The 22,348-nt window shown below is 39.1% G+C and overlaps 4 protein-coding genes across 9 annotated transcripts; 1 reads left to right on the top strand and 3 right to left on the bottom strand.

Moving 5' to 3' along the window:
* Positions 1–239: 239 nt before the first annotated feature.
* On the bottom strand, positions 240–3,356 carry LOC140878247 (uncharacterized). The gene has a single exon (XM_073281849.1). It carries the CDS (start codon positions 3,354–3,356, stop codon positions 240–242), a length of 3,117 nt encoding a protein of 1,038 aa, XP_073137950.1.
* Positions 3,357–4,230: 874 nt separating this feature from the next.
* LOC140881068 (transcription factor bHLH49-like) lies at positions 4,231–8,838 on the top strand. Of its 6 annotated transcripts, none has more exons than XM_073286070.1 (10): positions 4,231–4,853; positions 5,280–5,446; positions 5,561–6,136; positions 6,266–6,481; positions 6,848–6,913; positions 6,989–7,057; positions 7,661–7,732; positions 7,827–8,024; positions 8,147–8,249; positions 8,331–8,838. In XM_073286070.1, exons 2-10 carry the CDS (start codon positions 5,360–5,362, stop codon positions 8,366–8,368), a joined length of 1,425 nt encoding a protein of 474 aa, XP_073142171.1. In that variant the 5' UTR covers positions 4,231–4,853; positions 5,280–5,359; the 3' UTR covers positions 8,369–8,838. The 6 variants fall into 6 exon arrangements, with proteins under 6 accessions (XP_073142171.1, XP_073142167.1, XP_073142168.1 ...); XM_073286066.1 differs by having other exon boundaries at positions 4,233–4,631; positions 4,739–4,853; positions 5,280–6,136; XM_073286067.1 differs by having other exon boundaries at positions 4,233–4,631; positions 5,280–6,136.
* A 128-nt stretch (positions 8,839–8,966) lies between these two features.
* LOC140884864 (uncharacterized) lies at positions 8,967–11,809 on the bottom strand. Its single transcript, XM_073291746.1, has 5 exons — positions 11,218–11,809; positions 10,066–10,652; positions 9,832–9,940; positions 9,427–9,747; positions 8,967–9,267 (listed from the first exon to the last, which is right to left on the bottom strand). Exons 1-5 carry the CDS (start codon positions 11,368–11,370, stop codon positions 9,217–9,219), a joined length of 1,221 nt encoding a protein of 406 aa, XP_073147847.1. The 5' UTR covers positions 11,371–11,809; the 3' UTR covers positions 8,967–9,216.
* Positions 11,810–12,190: 381 nt separating this feature from the next.
* On the bottom strand, positions 12,191–21,807 carry LOC140879435 (DNA-directed RNA polymerase 1B, mitochondrial-like). Its single transcript, XM_073283130.1, has 19 exons — positions 20,819–21,807; positions 19,565–19,774; positions 19,357–19,484; positions 19,212–19,278; positions 18,969–19,027; positions 17,915–18,032; positions 17,642–17,755; positions 17,326–17,457; positions 16,826–17,242; positions 16,321–16,371; positions 15,866–15,936; positions 15,661–15,745; positions 15,388–15,540; positions 15,205–15,279; positions 13,932–14,021; positions 13,721–13,768; positions 13,508–13,622; positions 13,293–13,396; positions 12,191–12,848 (listed from the first exon to the last, which is right to left on the bottom strand). Exons 1-19 carry the CDS (start codon positions 21,596–21,598, stop codon positions 12,738–12,740), a joined length of 2,928 nt encoding a protein of 975 aa, XP_073139231.1. The 5' UTR covers positions 21,599–21,807; the 3' UTR covers positions 12,191–12,737.
* Between the last annotated feature and the right edge of the window lie 541 nt (positions 21,808–22,348).

Raw genomic sequence — 22,348 nt, 5'->3', positions numbered from 1 at the left:
ACCTCGGTCAGAAAGTCAGACAAAGCCTGTGCCTTAATAGCTGCCCGAGGCCTGTACTCTATATCGTATTCTCCCAATTCTACTGCCCACTTGACCAATCGACCTGAAGCATCTGGTTGAGTCATCACCCGGCCCAAGGGGCTGTTGGTCAGGACGGTGACCGGATGCGATAGGAAGTAAGGTCGGAGCTTCCGGGCAGTCAAAATAAGGGCCAGGGCCATCTTTTCCATTTCACTGTATCAGATCTCGGGCCCCTTCAGAGCATGACTTACATAATAAACTGGCTTTTGATCTCCTCCCTCTTCCTTTATTAACACTGTGCTCACAGCAGACTCTGTCGTGGAGATATAAACCCACAGTCTCTCCCCTGGTTCGGGCTTAACCAGGATGGGCAGATTTGCCAGATGCTCCTTTAATTCCTGGAAAGCCCGTTCACAATCCTCACTCCATCCAAATCTCTGGGCCTTCCTCAACACCTGAAAGAAGGGATGACTCCGGTGGGCAGACCGAGCGACGAAACGAGACAGGGCAGTGACTCTTCCAGTCAACCGCTGCACTTCCCTAATGGAGGAGGGTGATGACATCTCCCTCAGGATTTTTACTTTCTCCGGGTTTACCTCTATTCCTCTCTCGGTCACTACAAATCCCAAGAATTTCCCGCTTTTTACTCCGAACACACACTTGGCCGGGTTAAGCTTCACCCCGTACCTTCGCAAGGTACCAAAGGTTTCTTCCAAGTCAGGAATAAAATGGTTCCTGGTCCTGGATTTCACCAGGATATCATCTACATACACCTCGACATTTCGGCCCAATTGATTTTTGAAAACTCTGTCCATCATCCTTTGATAGGTGGCTCCTGCATTCTTTAACCCAAAAGGCATAACCACATAACAAAACGTTCCTCCTGACGTAACAAAACTGACCTTATCCTGATCTTTCCTAGCCAGGGGAATTTGATGGTATCCCTGGTAAGCATCCATAAAGCAAAGCAGCTCATAACCAGAGGTAGAATCTACTAACTGGTCAATCCGGGGGAGGGGATAGCAGTCCTTGGGGCAGACTTTGTTTAAGTCTCGGAAATCTATGCACATCCTCCATTTCCCTGTACTTTTGGGTACCAGCACTACGTTAGATAACCAAGTAGGAAACTGTACCTCTTTAACGTGCCCCGCTTCCAGAAGTTCCCGGACCTGCTCAGCAATGACCTTGTCTTTTTCTGCCCCGAAGTGTCTCTTCTTTTGTCTGACGGGCCGGGATCCTGAGAGGATATTTAGCCTATGTTCTGCCAAATGGGCCGGGACTCCAGTTAGCTCCTTGGGAGACCAGGCAAACACATCCGCGTTCTGGGTCAGACAGATCTTTAATTGCTCAACCAAAACAGGCTCCATCCCCCGAGCCACCCGGGTGATCTTCCCTGGCTGTCCAGGCACTACCTCCACCTCCTCATTTTCTTCTTTTACTTCTCCTACTGCGCACACCTCTTCTTGCCTGGAACCATCTCTCCTCTCCTTCCCTCGTGCCCTCTTGTTATCCACCCGGATGGTGTCCGCATAACACCATCGGGATGAGTGTTGATCTCCCTTTACTTCGTCCACTCGATCCCCCACCGGAAATTTGATCTTTTGGTGGTAAGCGGAAGCGACAGCCCTAAAGGCATTTAAGGCCAGCCTTCCCAGGATAATATTGTAGGAAGATGGGGCCTCCACCACGGTAAAGAGGGCCATGACAGTCTTCTTTATATCGCCCGATCCTAACGTAATAGGCAGCCACACTTCTCCTTTAGGCCGAATGGTATGTCCTGCAAACCCATACAGGGATGTTTTTACAGGGTTAACCTCACATCCCCGCAAGTCCATTTGCTCGAATGCATCCTGGAAAATGACATTCACAGAACTCCCCGAATCCACAAACACCCTTCTTATGTCATAGTTAGCCACCTGCGCTCGGATGAGTAAAGCATCTTTGTGGGGTAAACACACTCCCTCCAAATCCTCGGGCCCAAAGGTAACGACGGGGCAGAGATCTGGTCTCCGGGCCTCGATTCCTAGGACCTCTCTTTTGCTCCAAGATTTCCGAGCCCTATTAGAGTCCCCATCAGTGGATCCTCCCGAAATCATGTTGATCACCCCTTTGGAAGGTCCCTCTCGGGGTCCTTTGTCAGGCCCCCGTGACGCTACCTCCCGGGCTTTCGAGGGGTCAGGCCTATTGTCTCGTGAGATGTCAAACCGGGGTACCCAGGGGCGTCCCCTCTGCTTTTTCTCCACATGCTTTGTTTCCTCAGGCATAGGCTGTCCTGGTTCCATGACGAGCCTCCGACACTCGCTAGTGTCGTGTGTGTTAACCCGGTGTATCGAACAGTATTTTTCCGGCCTTTTCGGAGGCAACGGCTGGACATTCTCCTCACACAAGTGTATTTCCCGATCCCAGGCTACCCTGTGAGGAGCAAAAGCAGCAAGCCTCCCCGGTTGATCCTGCCTTCTTCTTCCTTGACTACCCTGGTTTCCTCTCTCCTTTTGCTCTTCCCTCTTGTCCTTCTCCCTCTTTTGTCGCTGGGCCTCCTCCATATTGATATATTTCTCGGCTCGAGCCAAAAGGTCCTCGAAGTACCGGGGGGCCCTCTTGACCAGAGACCGGAAGAATTCTCCTTCTCTGAACTTTTTAATATAAGCTCTTAGAGACTCCTCGTTCAGCTGCTTTATCTCGAAGAGGCTGAGGGTGGTTTTCTTGTATCGCTTGCTGCTGCTGAAGTGTTGCAAAAAGACCTCCCGAAATTCTTTGAAAGTCTTGATACTTCCTTCCTCCAGATTTTCGAACCATCTCTGGGCGAAGTCCACCAAGGTAGTTAGAAATACCTTGCACTTGATTTGATCCCCATAACAATGCAACATTGCCACATTCTCAAACCGGGTTACGTGCTCCTCGGGATCAGCGCTGCCATCATACTCTTTGATTTTGGCGGATTTGAAATAGACTGGCAATGGCTCCCCAATGATTTCCGAAGAGAAGGGACAACCCAAACTTTTGATCCGCGCGGATTCCCGCGGGTCAGTATTCTCCAGTTTTTGTATTTTTTGCTTCAACATTTCCAGCTCCCCTGCCATGGTGACATTTGCCGATCCCGCATGTGAATTTCCCTCATCCTCTACGTGTATGCCTTTACTCTTCTCTTTCTCGGGCCTCGGTTCTAGCTCTCCTTCCCCTTCTACTTCTTTTTCTTTATCCTTCCTTTGGCCCTCCTTTTCTCCTTGTTGTATCGCCATGATTCTTTGTAGAGCTGCGTCCACCATAGCGTCCACTTGCTCCTGGATTGCGGCCACTGCTCGACGAGAGCTTTCAGGATCATCGACGATGGTCATATCTACGCCTTAGACTCAAGTTTCCCACAGACGGCGCCAATGATGTGTTTATCACAAAATGACTACCCGGGGATAGGTAAATTCTCGAGCGAAAAAGGTAAGTGAAGATACAAAATATACGAATATCTTGTCCGTTTTTTTTCAGTCTCCTCTGCCTTTGCCCCCCAGAATGGGCTTTTATACTCGCCCACCCGGGACCTCAATGATTACTGGGTATGGCCTTACTGACAACTTTTAGGATGATAAGATGGTTATCACGTGTGATTTAGACCCCCATAATTTCCGGACAGAGCCCATTCCTTTGGCTCATGTTTAGTAATGATTGGATTTGTGATTTGACCCTGACATACTTCAAATAGACGTGGCCGTTTCCTGGCCCTAAAAATAGAAAGGCCGGGGCCCCACTGGTGCTCCTTTCCTTTCCTAATTTCCGAAGGCTTACTCCGGGAGGTTCTAGCTCCCAGGCCCCTTTCGATCTCCTGTGTCGGTCCGGATGCTAAGACCTACCGGGTTAAGCCTTTCTTGCAGATCCCAGGTTACTACCCCCAGTCCCGGGTTCTCTAACATGTCGTAGTTACACCATCTTTTCGGGTCCAATCCACCCGGAATATCGTCATCCCGAGTATGTGATATCATTTTACTTTTAGAAGAACATAGTTGTTATACTCACACAACCGAACCAAGTCAACTTAGACATTCATTCAAATTTCAAATCAGTCCTATTCCTATCTCAGTACTCTCTGCGCAAGATTTGATCTTCCTTAAAGACAAAATCAAAATATGTGATGTACACATTTTTTTTTTTGAAAAAAAGTAAAATGTTTAAGATTCATTTCAGTGTGAACCAAATAAATTTCAATTTGTAACGCAAGAGAAGAGAAAAAATGGGGGTGGTTACTGGTTAATCATCAAGAACTCTCTTTTTTATGCAAAGGCGTGGGTAATGGGTATAAATGCAGCATCTTTCTGATTAAGCTTTCCTTTTCACATTCTTTAAATACCCATTTTTCTCTTTCATCTTCGTTTACTCGCTACGATTCTTGATCTTGTTCCCCCGCCCCCTCCTCTCTTTCTCTCTCTTTATTAATTGTTTTGTTGAATGAATGCTCGCTGTCACTGTGTATTATTACATAACAGCCTGAGCCTTAAACAGTGGTACGGTCAAAAATTCAAGAATTCAACGAAAAAGAAAAGGTCTTTCTTTCTTGGTGGAAAAGAAGGGCTCTTCAAATAATTATACAAGTGTTAAAAAGGACGAAATGCAATCTTAAAATGGTATCTTGCATCTTTTTTTTTTTTTTTTTTTTACCTTTTCCTACTTTTAGTTCTGTGCTTCATGGTACTTGCTTACTGGGTTGCCTTTTTCTGAATGAATGAATGAGTGTGGTGCTGGTATTTATGATGCTGAAACCAATGCGTCCGCTGCTTCGATTGGCTGGTTTCTGAACACCTTCTTGATCTCTTTATTGAACTGGGTTGTTTTACCCGGCATTAATGGTATTAAATTGCTTTAGTTTTTTGAAAGGTTGCTTTAATTTCTGTGAAAAGCTCTGGAAATAGTTGAAGCAGTTGTTTTATTGTGGTGGCCTCTTGATAAATGAGTTTGTCTCGTTATGGTGTTTTTCAGCTATTCATGAGTTATAAAATTGTGGAGGTGTCGTTATTTTTTACCTCTTTTTAGATGTTTTCTAAAGACTGGTTTGAATGTTGAATTGAAATCCTGAAACGTGTTTAGGAAAAATAGTCGAACAATGCTTTCTAAATCTTTCTCTCTGTCTATCTTTATACTCCTTACATTTTCTTTAACCATTTTGATTCAAATTAAAGTTCATTCTAATCTAGGGAGCTGATTATTATTATTATTATTGGTTTCATGGGGACGTTCTTCTTAGTGTGCTTGCCAATTTTTTTGCTTTTTTCCAGGTAATAATTTGAGCCAGTAGGTCTAAGAAGAGGGGTAACTGGTACTGTCTCGGAGTATTTTAAATTTTTGTGTGGAGGAAATGGATATGGTTACCAACACTGAGTCGGAGAAGGAGACTGAAAATCCTGGAAACTATCTTGCATGTAATTTATCCTCAAACTGGCAAGTGAGTGGAAACAATATAACAAATACGTCTGTTGAAATGATCCCAATGAACAATTCAATGGTAGAATCTTCTGCCTGCTCCGCTGCCTCAATGATTAACTCTTTTTGTCCTCAGAATTGGGATCAGCACGCAAATAGTGAAACTTTGAGTAATCTTGAATCTGTAAGAGCTAATCTTGGTTGGAACCCAAATCAAATCCTTAGAAGGGGTGTCTTTCTACCTGCAGTTCCGGGAATGATTCATCAGAGTTTGCCTCACTTTCCAGCCGATTCAGCTTTTATCGATCGAGCAGCGAGGTTTTCAAGCTTCAGTGGAGGGAATGTTGGGGAAATGATGAATTCCTTCACCGTTCTTGATCCTCTGAATCCGTATTCTCATACTTTTGCTTCAATGCAAGGGCCACATGAGAATTTTCGAGGTAATGGATATGAAATGAACATAGCAGAAGCTTCTAAAGAGGCTTCGTTTCCCATCGAGCATGGCACAGAAGTGAGCCCACTCCAGAATGGGAAAAGGTGTGGAAATTATCTTCAATATCAAGACGAAGTGAAAAATGCAGTTGATGCATCACGTAATGAGTCCAATGTGGCTGACTTTAATAACGGTGATCCGCTAGAGAAGTTTGAAGGTGCAGCCGTGGAGTCTTCTGGTCAAGGGCTTGGCTCCAAGAAAAGGAAGAGAATTGCTCAGGTTGAATTAACATGTTTATTGTGTCATTCATTGGATAAACATCTATAGCTTTCATTATGTTGGTACTTCCACACGGCTTAAATTCATAGCGATCTTAATTATTTGATTCGATTTGTGTTTGTGTTCCAGAATGAAAAAAAGGAAGCCCCACACCCATGTATTGAAACAGACAAGGAGCATGCTGAAAGTAAACCAAAGGGCGATCAAGACCCAGCTTCAAGCAGTAAACCTGCTGGCAAACATGGTAAACAGGGATCCCAAGGATCAGATATGCCGAAGGAAGAATATATACATGTTAGAGCACGAAGAGGTCAGGCCACAAACAGCCACAGTCTTGCTGAAAGGGTATTGGCTTTACAAAGTTCATCTGTTGTACTGTGTTACAAATGAACTGAATTGAGGGAAATGCTACTAAAAGTTTTGTATTAAGTCAAAGATGAAAGTTCTGTAGCCACCTTAACTCTTTTATGGTTTTGAGTTTGAGTCTGAGCTCGATTCATTTGGTTCATATATAATCCCGGATCCTTATTCACCAGTCGTTCATATTACGGGGCTTGAGTTCTGCAAGTTCGAGTTCGACCCAAGTTTGATAATTTCAACATCAAATCAAATACCCCTAGTTGTGATTAATACCGTTTGTTGGAGTTGTTGCTGATTTGGTGAGCGAAATATCATTTGGTTTTGACATTAGATTTACTATTTCCGATGTAGGTGAGGAGGGAAAAGATCAGTGAAAGGATGAAGTACCTTCAGGATCTCGTTCCTGGTTGCAGCAAGGTTAGTAGTGTTGATCAAGTCTTATTGCCATTTTGATATCATGTGTATTCAATACCTATGAGTCTACCCTGGCAGGTTACAGGAAAAGCAGTTATGCTGGATGAGATCATCAATTATGTGCAATCGCTGCAGCGACAGGTTGAGGTACGTGATGGTTGCTCTCAAATTCTTCTTGGTACACAACAAAATTATTGTACAATTCCATTCCCGAGTTTCTTAAAAGTTTGTTGAGTTTTTGTCGTGGAGAGTTTCAATGATATAGCTTTAGCAAAATGTCACTCTTAACTTATTTTTTAACTATTATTAAAATGTAAACAAACTTTTCCCTTAAAAAGGATTTGGGTATTATTGTGAAATCAACAAGTATGTGATTTTATGAGGTTCATGTTCAATATTCACTGAAAATGCTAATATTAATGAAATACAAGTCCAGAAGGACAAATATGTACCCATGCATCATGACCAGTTAATCAACAATGGCCTGGAAATAAGCACTGAATACAAACTTAGTGGAATGTAATCATGATCACACCTTGGGATTATACACTTGTCGTCTCCTGGCACCAATACCATTTCATTTACCACTTATCAAGAAGTTCACAGAGGGTGGTTTGGTTCACCAATAGTTCTATACCTTTTTTTAGTACAGAACTTATAGTTCTGTACTTTTGACCGTAAATTCTTGCTGCATATGAATTTTGAATGTTTAAAGATCATTGATGGTAATGTGTTTATCTTTCTTTTCAGTTCCTGTCCATGAAGCTTGCAACAGTTAATCCACGGCTCGACTTCAACATTGAAGCATTCTTAACTAAAGATGTAAGCATAAGTCCTCGTATGCTCGTATCCCACCCCACTTTGCCATTGACCTTCTAATTTCCTGTGAATCTAATACATGTATAATCAATAACAGATCCTTCAACCTAGACTGCCATCTCCATTGGCTTTTCCTCCGGATATGAACATAGCTTGTCCTCCCCTACATCCATCACAAACCGCACTAATTCAATCAGGCATTCCTGGTTTAGGAAACTCTTCAGACGCCCTTCGAAGATCAATTAATCTCCGATCAACTGCTTTTGGTGAAGAATTCAAAGAACCTTCATCACAAGTAAAGCTCTAACTGATTATTACCTCAAGTACTGTAATACCGGGGGAAGAATTAGCATATTGCCTTCCAAAATAAGCTTGTTTTGAGGACATGTCGAAGGAATTTATTTTATGATATTCTAGTGTCATCATCAGCAGGTTCCCAATACCTGGGAAGATGAGCTTCACAATGTTGTTCAGATGGGCTTCAATTCAAGTCCAACTATTGACGAACAAGATTTAAGTGGTACTTTGCATATCCTCAAATCTAGCTTCATTTATAGATTAAGATGTTAATCTGACTTCGGTTTTCTTTGTTCACCATCAGATTCTCTACCACTCATGCACATGAAAGCTGAAACCTGAAACCTGATTGATTTTTCAGTATTCAGTTGTGTCGGTCCATTACCCCCTTCTGAATGTGAATAGCTGAGCAAATTCTTGTATTCCTTCTATTAGATTTGGGATCACCCATTCCTTATCCCTGACCTTATACCTTTGCTACTAAATGAAGTATTCTTTTTTGAATTCAAACATTGTACTCCATGTAGAAAGCAGTGGAAGACTAAGAGTTCTTCGCCAGGTCCCTGTTCTTGTATGCCTGATGCTACTTACGGAAGTTAGCTTTTCTCTGTTATCCTGTAGTTATTTTGGGTATTGATTGTAGTAATTAATTGTGTTTTTATTTGATACTCTGTGGGGTCCTGAGGAGCTCAAGTTCTTGTAATTTCCTTAGAGTAAAGGACGATCTACCTGTACTTTTGAATTTCTAGGGGTACAACTAGGTATTTTGCCTTGAAATGCATTGGAGAATACAATATATGCTTTGCCAGCAATTATTTCGCATTTGGCATGCTTTGTGAAAATGATCACTTCAAGATGTTTTCAAAACACTTTCACTATGAATCAAACTACTATAAAAATGTGCATTTAATCGTTAATTGGCTTTTCATCTGATAAATAACAGCAGTCAAATGTGATTACATATCCATGTTCCGTGATTTAAGTTCTTGAACAATCTGAATTGGGAGCACGCATGAGAAAAATTCTTAACGACACAATAATAATACTTCATCCATCACGAGAGTACGTGGAAACAAGTTTCACAAACTGGTAATTACCTATAATGTTCTTTGAAGGTGAAATTCAAACCATGGATTGGCATTGAAGCTCAAACTAAACTTTCTATTCTTCTGACAATTGAGGGTTCATTCTTATACACCTTTTATCGATTGTGTCGCCTCAGGCTGGCTGTCCTGTGGGTTCTGCATAGTAATGAAGCCGAGTTTTTAGGTCAAAAACTAGTGCTAAAAGCCTGAAACATCAGAAGCGCATAAATCCTTGTAGAAGTTTTGTTTGATTTAATGGTCGTGTCTTGTTATTTGTTATATCTCTTATTGTGAGTCTTACCCATAAACACCTACCTGGATACGAGTGCAGATCTCTATAACTTCAGCCGGTGGCGCCCAGTCGCCAAAGTTTCTCTCAATGAACTGATAAGCAATGCCATTCTTTCCTCGCCCAACTATGAAGAGTCCACCCTTTATCTCCCCTTCACCTTTAAAGTTTTGATCTACTCCAATAGCTTTTGCTCGTTTGTAGTTTGCAATGGCTCTTGGATTGAGCAAGAAACCAGAGATGAACTTGTCCTTGAGAAGCTTCCCTCCACCTAAAGCCTTGAAAAACTCTTGTCCCCTGTCATAGAGCACAACGCCACCCCAGTATCTAGGCCAGAAATCTTTTACCTGAACCATTTATCTCTATAATTTAGAGCATATATAAATCCTCCATGAAAGATGGTTAATTATGTCATGTAATCGAAAATGTACCTCAGTTTCTATGTGCTCATGAAGAACAGCATACAGTTGAACCCCAAGAGCATCAAATATTGGTTTCTTGGAATACAGCTGATGGGCTTCAGCTCTACACATAATGCACCTGGTTTTCAAAACATGCGTCAAGACCATGCTCAAGAATATGTGCATTGTAGTGATCTTCGACCATGCAAATGCTGTTAATTACGAAGAATGGAGCTGTAATGCAGTACATTTATCAAAACATACCCAGGCCGGCGGATACAGAGAAGAATAGCTGGTTTCTCACGCCATAATTCAGAAGCCTTCATTGGAGGTGTCTTCGTTTTGATCAAACGCTCCAATCCAATCTTATACTCGGGAGTAAGCCTCTGAACTGAGACATTCTCAATACTCGAATAGGGAGCCACGTTTTCAACAATCGGGGGAGGTGACACACAACAGCAAGCTCTAGGTTCTTCAGGCACTGCTGCTACAATTCCCTTAAACATATGTCCAACATTATTCTTGAAGCTCGCCATAGATTGTTCTAATGCAGAATTATCGACTCCATTCCTATTGTCTCTCAGACTCAATGTTTTTCCAGAGCGCACTGTAGAAATCGTGTTTCTTCTTCTTGGTGGAAGGTTATATGATGGTGGCAGAGGGTCCGCAGCACACGCACTGGTGCGGTCTGTGAAACGAGCAATATGGCCTCGTTTCATGCCAAATTGTGCAGAAAGGTGTGCAGTAGCCAAACTAAGAATCTCAGGTAGGCACTTTTGTGTGGCCTCTAACTTGTCTCCATATTGCATCAGTGCACGATCATGCAAGTATGACCTAATTTCTAGCGCATCCTTGAGGAGTAACACAGAGAGAAAATATTCAGAAATCTTGAGGAAGTAAACTAGTAAAGGGTGAATTTAGTTCCAGGCCTAGATATCGAAAATTGTGAGATTTGAACTGTTATATTATTATCCTTTACAGCGATAAAACTGAAAAATACAGAAAAATATCAATGTACTCATCAGCATAAATCTAGGATGTAAAACTAAGGTTCTTCTCCAATGAAAAGAACTAAAATTTTATAACCAAATTCTTTTAAAAATACTAATTTCACAGCTCGTCCGAGTTCTTGATAAGCCATTGCTTAAATTTTATTCGCAGGTGCAGAGAGAACCAACATGGTGAACTTGTATTTCCTTGAACATCTTGATCACAATACATGGTTTTTTGAGACATAATTTCTAGATGAACTTATATTGAACATCTCTGTCATCATATAAAAAAAATAAAATTGAGACAATAACCAAAATTTAACTTTAAAAACCTTGATGGAACAGTAGCAATATTTCTGAAAACAAGGAATCTTGACAAGATTCTGATCTAGAAAAAGAAAGAAAAGAAAAGAAAAAACTAAACCTTTTGCTGTTGCGTCATGCCAATGTCTTCCATGTCTTCTGAGTTCATCATCTTCAAAGTGGGCACATCATCCCACCCTTCTTCCAACAGCCTTGGCAGCAGTTCTTTAAGACATCCATTCCCCACGAAATCCTCTACTGCAAAAGAAGCCATACTAAAGCCCTTCGACACGACTGAGTTCTATTGGCTTCTTTCTAGTTTTTCACAGTATAGTGAATTTAAAAGAACAGACCAAATTGACTTGGCAGTGTTGAATTGGAGTAGATGTTCTTTTTTGGCTTATTTCAGTGTCGTTTGCAATGAACAACTACTCCAACCCTCTAATCTCTTCGTGAAGATTATGTCATAACGGCCGGCCAAACACACATTTTTTGAAAGACAATATGCCAATGTTTATACAAAGTCCAGTCCCACTTGCATTCATGTTCACCAAGTACATATATCTCGCATACAATTTTTCTTATTCATGTCGAGGGGATAAAACTTTGTGAAAACATGTATAAATAAAACTCTTTGAAAAGAATTACACACACCCTCCTACTAAAACTTCTCAAACTACCTCTAAATTATATTTCCATATTATTATCTTATCTTTCAGTTTTCTAGCTTATCATAACAACGATCACATATCCGACCCCTCCAACCAGCAAAGAGATGCATTAAATAAGAACACTCAGCACAAAGATCAAGTCACGGTCCACGGACGTTAACTTGCACATGTATTATATATCAAGGTTGGACCACTTAGATAAATTAATATCATATTCATGATATGTTTTTCAAATGGGGTATTTGCATTCACCTCTCTTATACTTTATGTATTTGATATTTACAAATTATAACAAGTGAAGGGAGATGAATGCCAACATATAACGTAAAAAGAGACTGTGTAATTACTCTAACAGATATCTTTCAGGCAATGGAAAAGACGATCCAGAAAAGCGCAAAAATTAAGTACATTGAATGTAATAAACCATTCGGAAACCAATCATTTTTTTCTCCTTCACTTGAAACGGTTCCTTGGATGCTATCTTTTATTAATACAATGCCTTGAAAAAAGTTGCGGCAAAGGAAAAAATGAACCAGGTATATTCTATATTGAATCATACAACAAACATCACCATAGCCACTGGTTCCAAATAATATTAAAATCAATCTTCTCCCATTGACTCAAAAAATTCAAAAAATTACACGTATATTTGTTGAACTTGAGCTGACAATTCTCGCATATAGAACAGTGCTTCCCTTTCACCATCTTTTAACCACCATACACTTGTAGGAGAAACCTTTTGATCGGTGCTAACTGGAAGCGGAACCATCATGTGTTCTAACCTTTGTGACATGAGATTTGCCTATGCTACAAGTCCTTGGAGGAAAAGGAGATGGCTCGATTTCCAGTTCTTCTTGAGCGAAATATGTACAAAAGCGAGCCAGTCCTGGCTGTAGTTCTACCTAGATGCTGGTCGATTGAGGCTCTTTCATACGCTGTGGCGGTAGTCTAAGCAGCAACTTGCTCATTCCTAGTTGAAAAAATAGGTCGACTCCAGGACTTCCCTGAGGTCAAAATCTCCCCGTTCGGGTAAAGGAGGGAAGTTTATATTTGGAAAAGAACGTTCAAAATCCTGCAACAACTGAAAAGAAAGAACAAACCTCATATAAGCTAGAGGTCTCAAAACAGGGATATTCTATGCTACACCGATGTTCGCGTGGAACATGTTGCTAAAAAACAAAACAAACTTATGATAGAGATTGAAAAAGCTATCCATCGAAAACCCACACCACCCTTAACCTTACGCGCCCAACTCAAGGCTTCCTTGCTCCCTCAAAGCAATGAATGCGCTCAAAAGCACGCCATAGCACGAGATAAAGTCATAAAAAAAATTTGATGGGGCCCAAGTGTTTTTTTCAGTGAGATTTTCGCTCGAAAATCTCGAACAAAAAAATAAAAGGCGAGTATTTCTCCCGGTGTGCGTAGAATATCCCCTCGAAACATATCTTTGAAGAATAAGGTGAAGGCCACTGACGAGACAATCATCATGCGAATTACAGTGATAGGCAATGGAAAAAAGGCTTACATTTTCCAAAATCGGTGCCTCATAGAGTTCAACGAATTTTTCCCTAAGAATATCGCTCATTTTGTCAACATCACATGCATGAGTCCAGTACGAATCATGCACTCCTGGGATCAAATCAGTGTCAAAATTATTGACATTCTTGCAGTAGATACTGGCACGAGAAACAAGCACCGCCAGAAATTAGCAATATGGTAACAGGAAATAATTGCAAAAACCTGCGAAGTTTAAGCCGGCTTCTGAACATGCAATGGCAGTCATCATCATATGGGAACCGTCAAGAGAGTGCACGAAATTTGGAGGGAAAGCTGTTCTCTGTCGCTTAGTCAACACCTTTTATAATCATGAAAAAAAAACGGCATGCAAATCAGAACACTGTTACAGAAGCACAGAGTTCTCAATCAGAATGACAAAGAACATGTGGACCCTACCGAGTCCGTTTCACGTTGCAACGTAAGAACCTGAAGAGAAGTTTTAATCTGCACAATAAAAGAAGAAATTCTTAATTATGAATATGCGAAAAATAAGTATTTTCAGCCTAAAAAAAATAAGTATTTTCGACATGATCACGTTGCATTCAGTTGTTGATGGTTTTGATTTTGAAAGAAGAGCTGCACCAAATAAAATTGTATGCGAACCTACCAGGTGCCTTCCTAATTTGCGGTAAGGCTGCACAACTGGGAGCCCAAGTGGTGTTGTCCAACGTACCGGTTCATTCTCCATCGCTATAACCTGGAAATCAGATGAGGTGAGACATGAAACACAATTTTTAAATAATAATAATAATAATAATAATAATAATAATAATAATAATAATAATAATAATAATAATAATGATAATAATAATAATAATAATAATAATAATAATGTTTTACTAAATAAAATGGGTTAATGCCTTATTTGGTCCCTATTGTTTAAGGCTTTAAGCATTTTCCTGAATCGATCCTTTCTAATTTACAACCAATCTAGTCCCCACGTTGGAAGTGACGTTAAAAAAAATGGAAATGAAATTTAGCCACAGATTGAGTTGCCCTAACCAGAATCTATTTTTTTCTTCAATGATTCCATTGGTTTCCCTGACCAGAATCTAATATTGACAAAATTATTCCAGAAGAATAATGGGTTTCGTCACTATCATTGCTTAAAATCATTGGTGTCTTCGAAATATAGCATACCTGAATAATTTAAATAGTACACATTACTTCAATTGATTCTAAAATTTGGATTAGAGCTCCACAAAACAAAAGGCACAGCATTGTGTGCATGTGAACACAATATGGCCTTTAATCTCTAGTTGTAATTTCATTCCACCCATTATTATCACAAAAGAAAACCGTTATAATCCAAAGCATGGGAACAAGAAAGAAAAATGCCAAGATAAATAAAAAACCTAGAAGCATAACTAAGCCAACACACATTTTTGTCCTTATCTCTCAATCTTTCTTTACCCGAATAACTGAATTTCTTCAACAAGCTTTGAACCCAAAAGGAAAACTGTATACCCATACACCATTAGTAAATGAAATACTTGCATATTGACCCCATAGGAGACTTCCGATTTTTTTTTTAAAAAAAGAAAGTAAAATACTTCAAATAAGGCAGTGCTGGTCAAGGGAACAAAGAAATCAATGAATAGTCGAGGGATATCAGTCCAAGAAAATCGACGGAATTGCTGAACAAAGAAATAGATTTTGGCTAGGGCGATCAAATTTGGGGATAAATTTCACTTCCGTTTATTTTAAACTACACTTCTAACGCGGGGGGGACTAAAATGGGCATATATTAGAGACATTAGGGACAATTTCAGCCTAACAAAAAGAGTAGGGATCAAACCAGGTAAATGCTAAAACAATAAGGACCAAATAAGACATTAACCCAAAGTAAATTAAATACTTCAAAAAAGCCTCAAATGAACCTTGGCACAGTCTCCCAGCCAAGTCATTATGCTTCGTGCCGCCTCAAACATTTCTCCCAAGGCAGTCAAAGTTGTCTGTTTGCAAATTCAGAGGATGTCAGAACAAAGTTGGCTGTGCCATGTTGAAGACCAGTATCATAAAAGCTATTTTATTCGTAAACAAATTTAGCAGTACTGACTGACTTTTGCAGCATAGCAAGCTGCTGCAAACAATTCTGCATCATCCTCAATAGCACCTCGCTCCTTTAACCTCCTCTTGATTTGTTCACGTGCACCAATATAAGTGACCCCATATACTGAAGTCATTACAGTTTGCTTGACTAACTTTCTATCCACCTGTAACATATATATTTTATTTAAAAGCATATTTAAAAGCATATGATAACAAATAAACCATAACCAAAATACGATAGGAACAAAAGCATCAAACGACAATTTGATAAATCAACATGGAACCTGGTTGATTAACAGCCTTGCACGCTTAACGTTTGGATCAGTTGCAGGATCATTTGCTGCATCCCTCTTCATAATATCGAGTACTCTAAAATTTTTTTTATTAGAAACGAAATTCATTAATCTCCTTTTCACTGGTGCGTTTCTGGGTAAGATAGATTGGTGACATGGGTTTATATTATCATAGAGAAAAAATACTTCTGCTCACCTGGCAGCAATTCCAGAGTAAACGTCAGCAGGCTTGCCTCCGGCAACGAGATTGACAGCTGCTGCTCCCAACTGAACTCAGATAATATTGTGTTAACGAAACAACTATTACTGCTCCTTTCAAATGTAATCCTAACAGCACACATCAAATTTAGGAGGATACGAAATGATGATTCCAATTTCCAAATCCAAGGGATAGAATCATAATATTAATCCATAATATAAAATCAAGTTCAATGAATCCACAGGCCAAAAACATATTTGTTGAAAACAAGCTGCCCTGCTGTTTAGATCTGTCAGCTTCATACCATTTATTTACATGTTGGCTATCGCCCAGAAATATGGGGATGAAGGGGAACGGGCAAGGAGTGCCACCAGTTATATATAAGATCAGCAGCCGCAATAATCAATATACACTGAAACAATGATGGATAAATATGTTATGAGGTACATTACCTTGTCTCTTCCCAGGGCAGCGTAATGTTGCAAGCCATTACATGAACCATCCTTGAGAATTAAATAAGAAACAAAGTATCGACAATCAGTTTCAACAATTAATTAACAATTATAACACAAACAAGCATACTAAAATAAATATCTTGCAAATAATGATGGTTAAATTGTCCAGGAAATGGCCTAAAATAAAATTTCCGAGCAGAATTGTGGTGCAAAACCAAGCTAATGAAGGAAAAAATTATTCAGAAAAAAGTGAACTAAATTCTTCAGCACAAGGTAGTAGATATAGTTGAAATTTAAATAAATTGCTCAAAGCACATGAGGAATATGTCTCATGTTACTTGCATTTCCACTCGTAGAGTTAGATTCCGTTCCTCCCTACCAACACCCATGCTCGAAAGTAAATAAGTTAAACAGGCCAGAATATAGGTTCTGATACAAGCTTGCTCAACACCTTCATGGCATGGGTAAGATGATCAAATCTTTAATTCGATAGATTCGTTACCTGGTGGACGGGCATATGAGATATAGTAGTCTCGGGGTATGGACTTCTTAATGCTTCAGCTATGTTCATGCATGTAGCTAAACACTGAAAAGGATCCTCAGCGCCTAACCACCAACGCTTCCCCTCAAGAGGCCGGTCTGCAGAATCAAAGATATCCTCCATGTGGTTTTCAGCAAAAGATATTCGGCCATCATAAGATAATTTGTCGACTCCACCTCCATATAAATTAGCTAAATGTACTTTTAACCATCGTATCCCTGACTTTCCAAGAGGGCGTCCTTCTGCAAATTCTAAAATTCCTCGGCATAAATCAGAGCCGAGATGATTCAGGTATGGATGCATGGGATATGCACGCCCTCGGAAATCTAAATTGTGAGGATAGTAAAATCCATCTTCATCCTTCATTTTTCTAGCCACCTGTTCTATCAAATGACAAAATTAGTTTATACTCAACTAGAACATTTCAAAAGCCAATGGAAATGTAAAAGGAAGCTTCTTACAGCAAGTTTGAGTTCTATGTCGCATCGCTGTGAATGCCTTTCTCTGTTCTCTTTTTTCACAGCTTTAACTTTCCACTTCCACTTCTTCGTCACTGCCTCATTTTCTTGGTCTGGTTCCTCTGGCAAAGGAACCTGAATGGACGTTAATTTGTAGTGAAATAAAAGAAATTAAGCATGAGAAATTTATTGTTGTTGACCTTATGATATGTTTAAAGAAGATATTGATACACAGAAAATCAAATCATGAACAATGAAAGAAGATCCCAAAAAAGACAGAAAAGATTGGAGTCAATGAGAGTTGTTTAAGGTTACTCACATCGTCACGGTCAACCAAGTCAGCAAGCCGGCCTCCATTAGCCCAGATTCTGTCAATAACACTTAGTATTCTTTTATTCACCTTCCATTTGGTAGAGCCAAGTGTATTAAGCGCCTACGTAAGAGAAAAATAAGTAATAACTATGTGGTGTATTAATTCAGTATGATTGGAAATGATGTAACAAAACAGGCATGCTCATCTTCCGATAAGATTATTTAAAAAAAATCATAAAAGTAGCAAAATATGAAATAGGGAAAGCCAAGTGTACCAAACCTGGAAAATAGGTTCTAACTGCTGTTTTGGAGTTCGTTTAATAACATCACGTTGTTGTTTTGCTCCATGGGTGCGCATGATATATGACGGCAAAAACAAATAAGCTCCTCTCTCATACCTATCAATAAAGTACAACTTAATCAACCTAGAAGCAGTGAGGTCCAACAAAGAAAATTATGCTCATATTCGAAGCAGATGGTTTTTGGCTTTCTGCATTACAGAGCTTTACGCCAGTAATTAAAAAAACATGCATGAAGCATCTTTAATGAAAACCATCCAGGATTCACAGCACATATGGCTCCCAAATGCATATTGTAGCATGAAAATGCAGTTACAACGCCATAATGAGATTGCTAACAAGATGTTCTAGGTAAATGAAGCAATAGCTCAAGTCACATCATAAAATTAAGACCAGTTATGGCTCCAAAGAGAGGATGGCGGCAAGAATCTAGAGAATATAACAAGGTATTGCCACAAAGCAACCTCCACTGATGTTAAATCAGTAATTTTATACTTATATTTGCAAGGAAGGGCATTCTTTCCCATGGCCGGTTTTAGTTTGTCAACCTTGGTACAAGAGGACAAAAGATCGTAACTAAGCACACAAAAACCAGTAACGAGATGAATTTCCGTGAAATTAGCAACATATACAAAAAAAGGAAAAGGCATACCGCATAAGCAACAAGTTTATGAAGTCATTTAAAATTTTTAAAAAAATCAAGAAGCATGCAAAATACTATCTAGAAGGTATTGAGAATATATATTTAAAGCTAAAATAAAAGATGAGTTAAACCAATATAATGACTTATTGATTACATTGTCTAGCATCTCCATTAGAGGTCCTACTCAATGCTCTAGTCTATTTGCTCTAATCTATGGAACTCCGACTCTTGAAGTCAATCTTTCTCGATGAGTTTATGGAACTCCGACTCTCAGAGTCGATCGTTCTTTTATCCCCAATCTTTCAGGAAAAACAATCATAAAAAACAGGGAGAACACTTTTACGTAGAATTCTAAATACAAAAACTAAAGAAAAAGATGAAAAATATCACACCCCGTCCAATTCAATGGAGGAACCAACATTGGCATATATGGAATCACCATGTGCCTCGCCTGTATGAAATAAATGAAATTAGATAATTATGTGGCTATCAAAATCACAAGTCTGGGATCCATATATTCATAAAAAGAGAACAAGCGAATATGTTTTCCTCTGGAAAAAGTAATTGCAACAAATTCAAAGAAGATTGTATTGGAAGAAATATAAAAAATGGAAGGAGTGAGTAGTTGTGATTACAGTTTTCTCCAGGCCTTTGCGGACTAGCGGGTCACACTCAATCACCCCATATCTCCTAAGGCCTTTCCTATAAAGCATAGCCAGTTACTGTCATTCAAAGTGGACAATTTGCATCTGCTGAGTGAGAACAAATTGTTTTACTCACAGCGTTTCTACAGATCTGAGAGTGTGCACAAATGCAGGTCGAATGTCAGGAGGTCCATCTTCAAATTGATCAACCGGAGGTTGAATGTAGGCTGTTTCCATCAATATCTGAATCAAACGGCAGCCAACCTGTAAAATAAAGCATTACTGCATGACCAATTCTACTTCCAAGCAACATGTAGAAGTTGTCCTGTCGGTATCTCAGCTACCTTTACGTGATTATCCTGGCCCCATGGCTTAAAATCATCTTGTTGCTTCACAATTTTTCTAACTTGCTGCAGTCTTTGTTTCTTCATCAACATTGTAACCTTTTTTCTAAGCTTCACTTGTTCATTTACCACATTATCAGGATCTTCACCAGATATTCTATTTAGTGCATTTTTTCTCTTGGAACTCTCTAAAAACTTTTGTATCCTGGCCTGATCAACAAACATTAGTGATAATTGAACACTTACATAAACATAAGCATAGAGGATACAATATTCTCCATTTTCATATAGAAAGTAGAATTTGATGATATGTAACCTGGCTTAAGCATAATCAGGGCAAAAAGAAAAAATTTAAAAAATCCATATCATGATAAATACATATACTTGATATATGAAGTTAAACTCGAAAAATTGTGAAGATTTTGTTCAAAGAAAATATGGCATCAAAAAAATACATCACTTGGAAATTTCAGCTATTTTTAGCACACCACTGAAGCATGACAAAAGAATTGAGATCCTTAAATCCATTCAAAATGCAACTAGAATTTACATCCAATGACTTCGGAGTAAATACTAGAATGTGATGCTAAATATCCGACTCCTAAACATTCCACAGCATATTAGACTACCCTCCAAATGATTATGATTATCAATCAAAAAGAAAGAAAAGAGTTCTCTATAAGCCCCAGCAAATGCAAAAATCTCTGCCACAACATGATTATCAGTCAAAAGAAAAAAATGAGTTTTCTGTAAGCCCCCAAGGAAATGCAAAAATCTCAGCCAGAAAATGAAAATCTAAAGCTAACACACATACAGAAACAATTTCAATATCATACACTGGAAACTCTATACAACAGCATACAGTGAGCCTACAATAGACAAGTAAAGAATTTCTGTGAACGTGGTTCCAAATAGCATACAAAGACCAGAGAAAGAAGAATAACCTCCTCATCAAGATATCATAAATTTCATAATAACTCTTTTTTCTGTATAGATTAATTCCTCACCCCCTCTGGATCCCTGCCATACTTTTCAAGGTACACGACTGACATTTTTTGTATGCCTCAGTTTCGATGAACAAAGCATGTTTTCAAAATCCATACAAACATGTTATAACAATTAAAACAGAAAGCAAGTCTTATCAGTGCTTAACAATATGCAAATAAGAAGCAGTTGTTAAATAATGGATCATTCAAATTTCAAGATACAACACAAGTAAAGTTAAAAATTAAATCATTTTCTGTGCCAACCAACCTCATGTTCAATGGCTTCGCCAATATGACATGCAGCTTGCACTACTCTGGCACTGCCATTCCCTCCTCCAGTCATCAACAATGCCATCAACTTATGCATTGTAATGACTGCCATCATTCCTGCCGGCAAGTGATCAAAATACGGCGCATACGCACCACGATTCTTCCCATTCTTACACAAATCCTGCTCAGCAGCAATGGCGTCCCTCAATGGCTCAAACCACCCTAAGAACAATGACTTGATGTAGGGCAAATTAGGCGCCAATTTTTGCTCACACATGTCTACTAAAAGCTCTTGGTATTCTTTAGCCGCCTCTTCCCATGCTTCCGTCTCCATCTTTATTTGTCTCCGCCTAAGAGCATTATACTTACCTACTCCCATTCCTCCCACCATTTTTTGATTCTTTTGCTGTGATCCCTTCGCATCGATTTCTTTGTTCATCTCTTCTATTAATTCTTGGATTTCGTCAACTTCTTCTTCAGAAGTGGACACTAAAGCCTCGGCAGCACTGCCATAACCCCTGGCGTTTCTACAAAAGCTAAGCATTTCGCTCCAAATAGCAAGTTTTGGGGAGCCCAATTCAGGCTTTCGCCAGAATACCGATTCTTGAGAGACACCCGATTCACGATTCCAAATATTTGACACAAAGGGTGTTGAATTTGCAAGGAAAACAGAATCTTGGGGAGCTATCACACCACAAACAGTTTTTAAAGAAGAATGGGATTCAGATAAAATCTTAAACTTTCTTAAGTAAGATCGATTCGATAAATTTCTCCACATGTTTAGTGAATATTGAATAAACTAACAAACATTGGCGAGGAGATTCAAAAAGAAAGATGAACTTTTGCTTTATATCGATGGAATTAAAGAAGAGAAACAAAAAAGATGGAATTGAGGGAGGAGATAAAGTTGAGAAACATGAATCAGACGGCCGTGGTGGCAGCCATAAACCCTGCTAAAAACCGGAAAAATGGGGTATATAGAGAGAGGGCTGAGCGTCTTCTTTTTAATTCAAAGACTATAAGACGGTCTCATCCAAAGTGTATTTGAAGCGGTATGATCCGTTAGACATGTCAATTTTACCCTTATATTTATAATAACTAGAAAATGTGTACGTGCGTTGCACATAGAAAATATATGATTGAATAATTAAAATTCGAAACAAAATTAAAATATATGATTGAATAATTAAAATTCGAAACAAAATTAAAACTATAACTCTAGTAAGACAATCTCATGATCCAACTTTGTTAAATTGATTTCTTATTTAGATCACCCATAAAAATTTATTAATATTAATGTCAAAAGTATTATTTTTATTTGTAAATACGAGCAAGATTGAGCGGTCTAAAGGATAAAGATCCGTGATACTGTCTCACAAAAGATATACTCTAAAATTAATTAACTCAACAAAAGATGAAAACAATAGTATTAAATTTCAACAATTCATTTTTGATCTAACTTATATTCGTACTTTCTCGAAATTTTATAACTCTTAATTAGTTTTGGTTTTTTGGTTGTTCTTAGTTT

This window comes from Henckelia pumila, chromosome 2 (assembly GCF_033568475.1).
Source record: "Henckelia pumila isolate YLH828 chromosome 2, ASM3356847v2, whole genome shotgun sequence".
Classification (NCBI taxonomy): domain Eukaryota; kingdom Viridiplantae; phylum Streptophyta; class Magnoliopsida; order Lamiales; family Gesneriaceae; genus Henckelia; species Henckelia pumila.
This window is presented reverse-complemented; position numbering and strand designations above follow the sequence as displayed.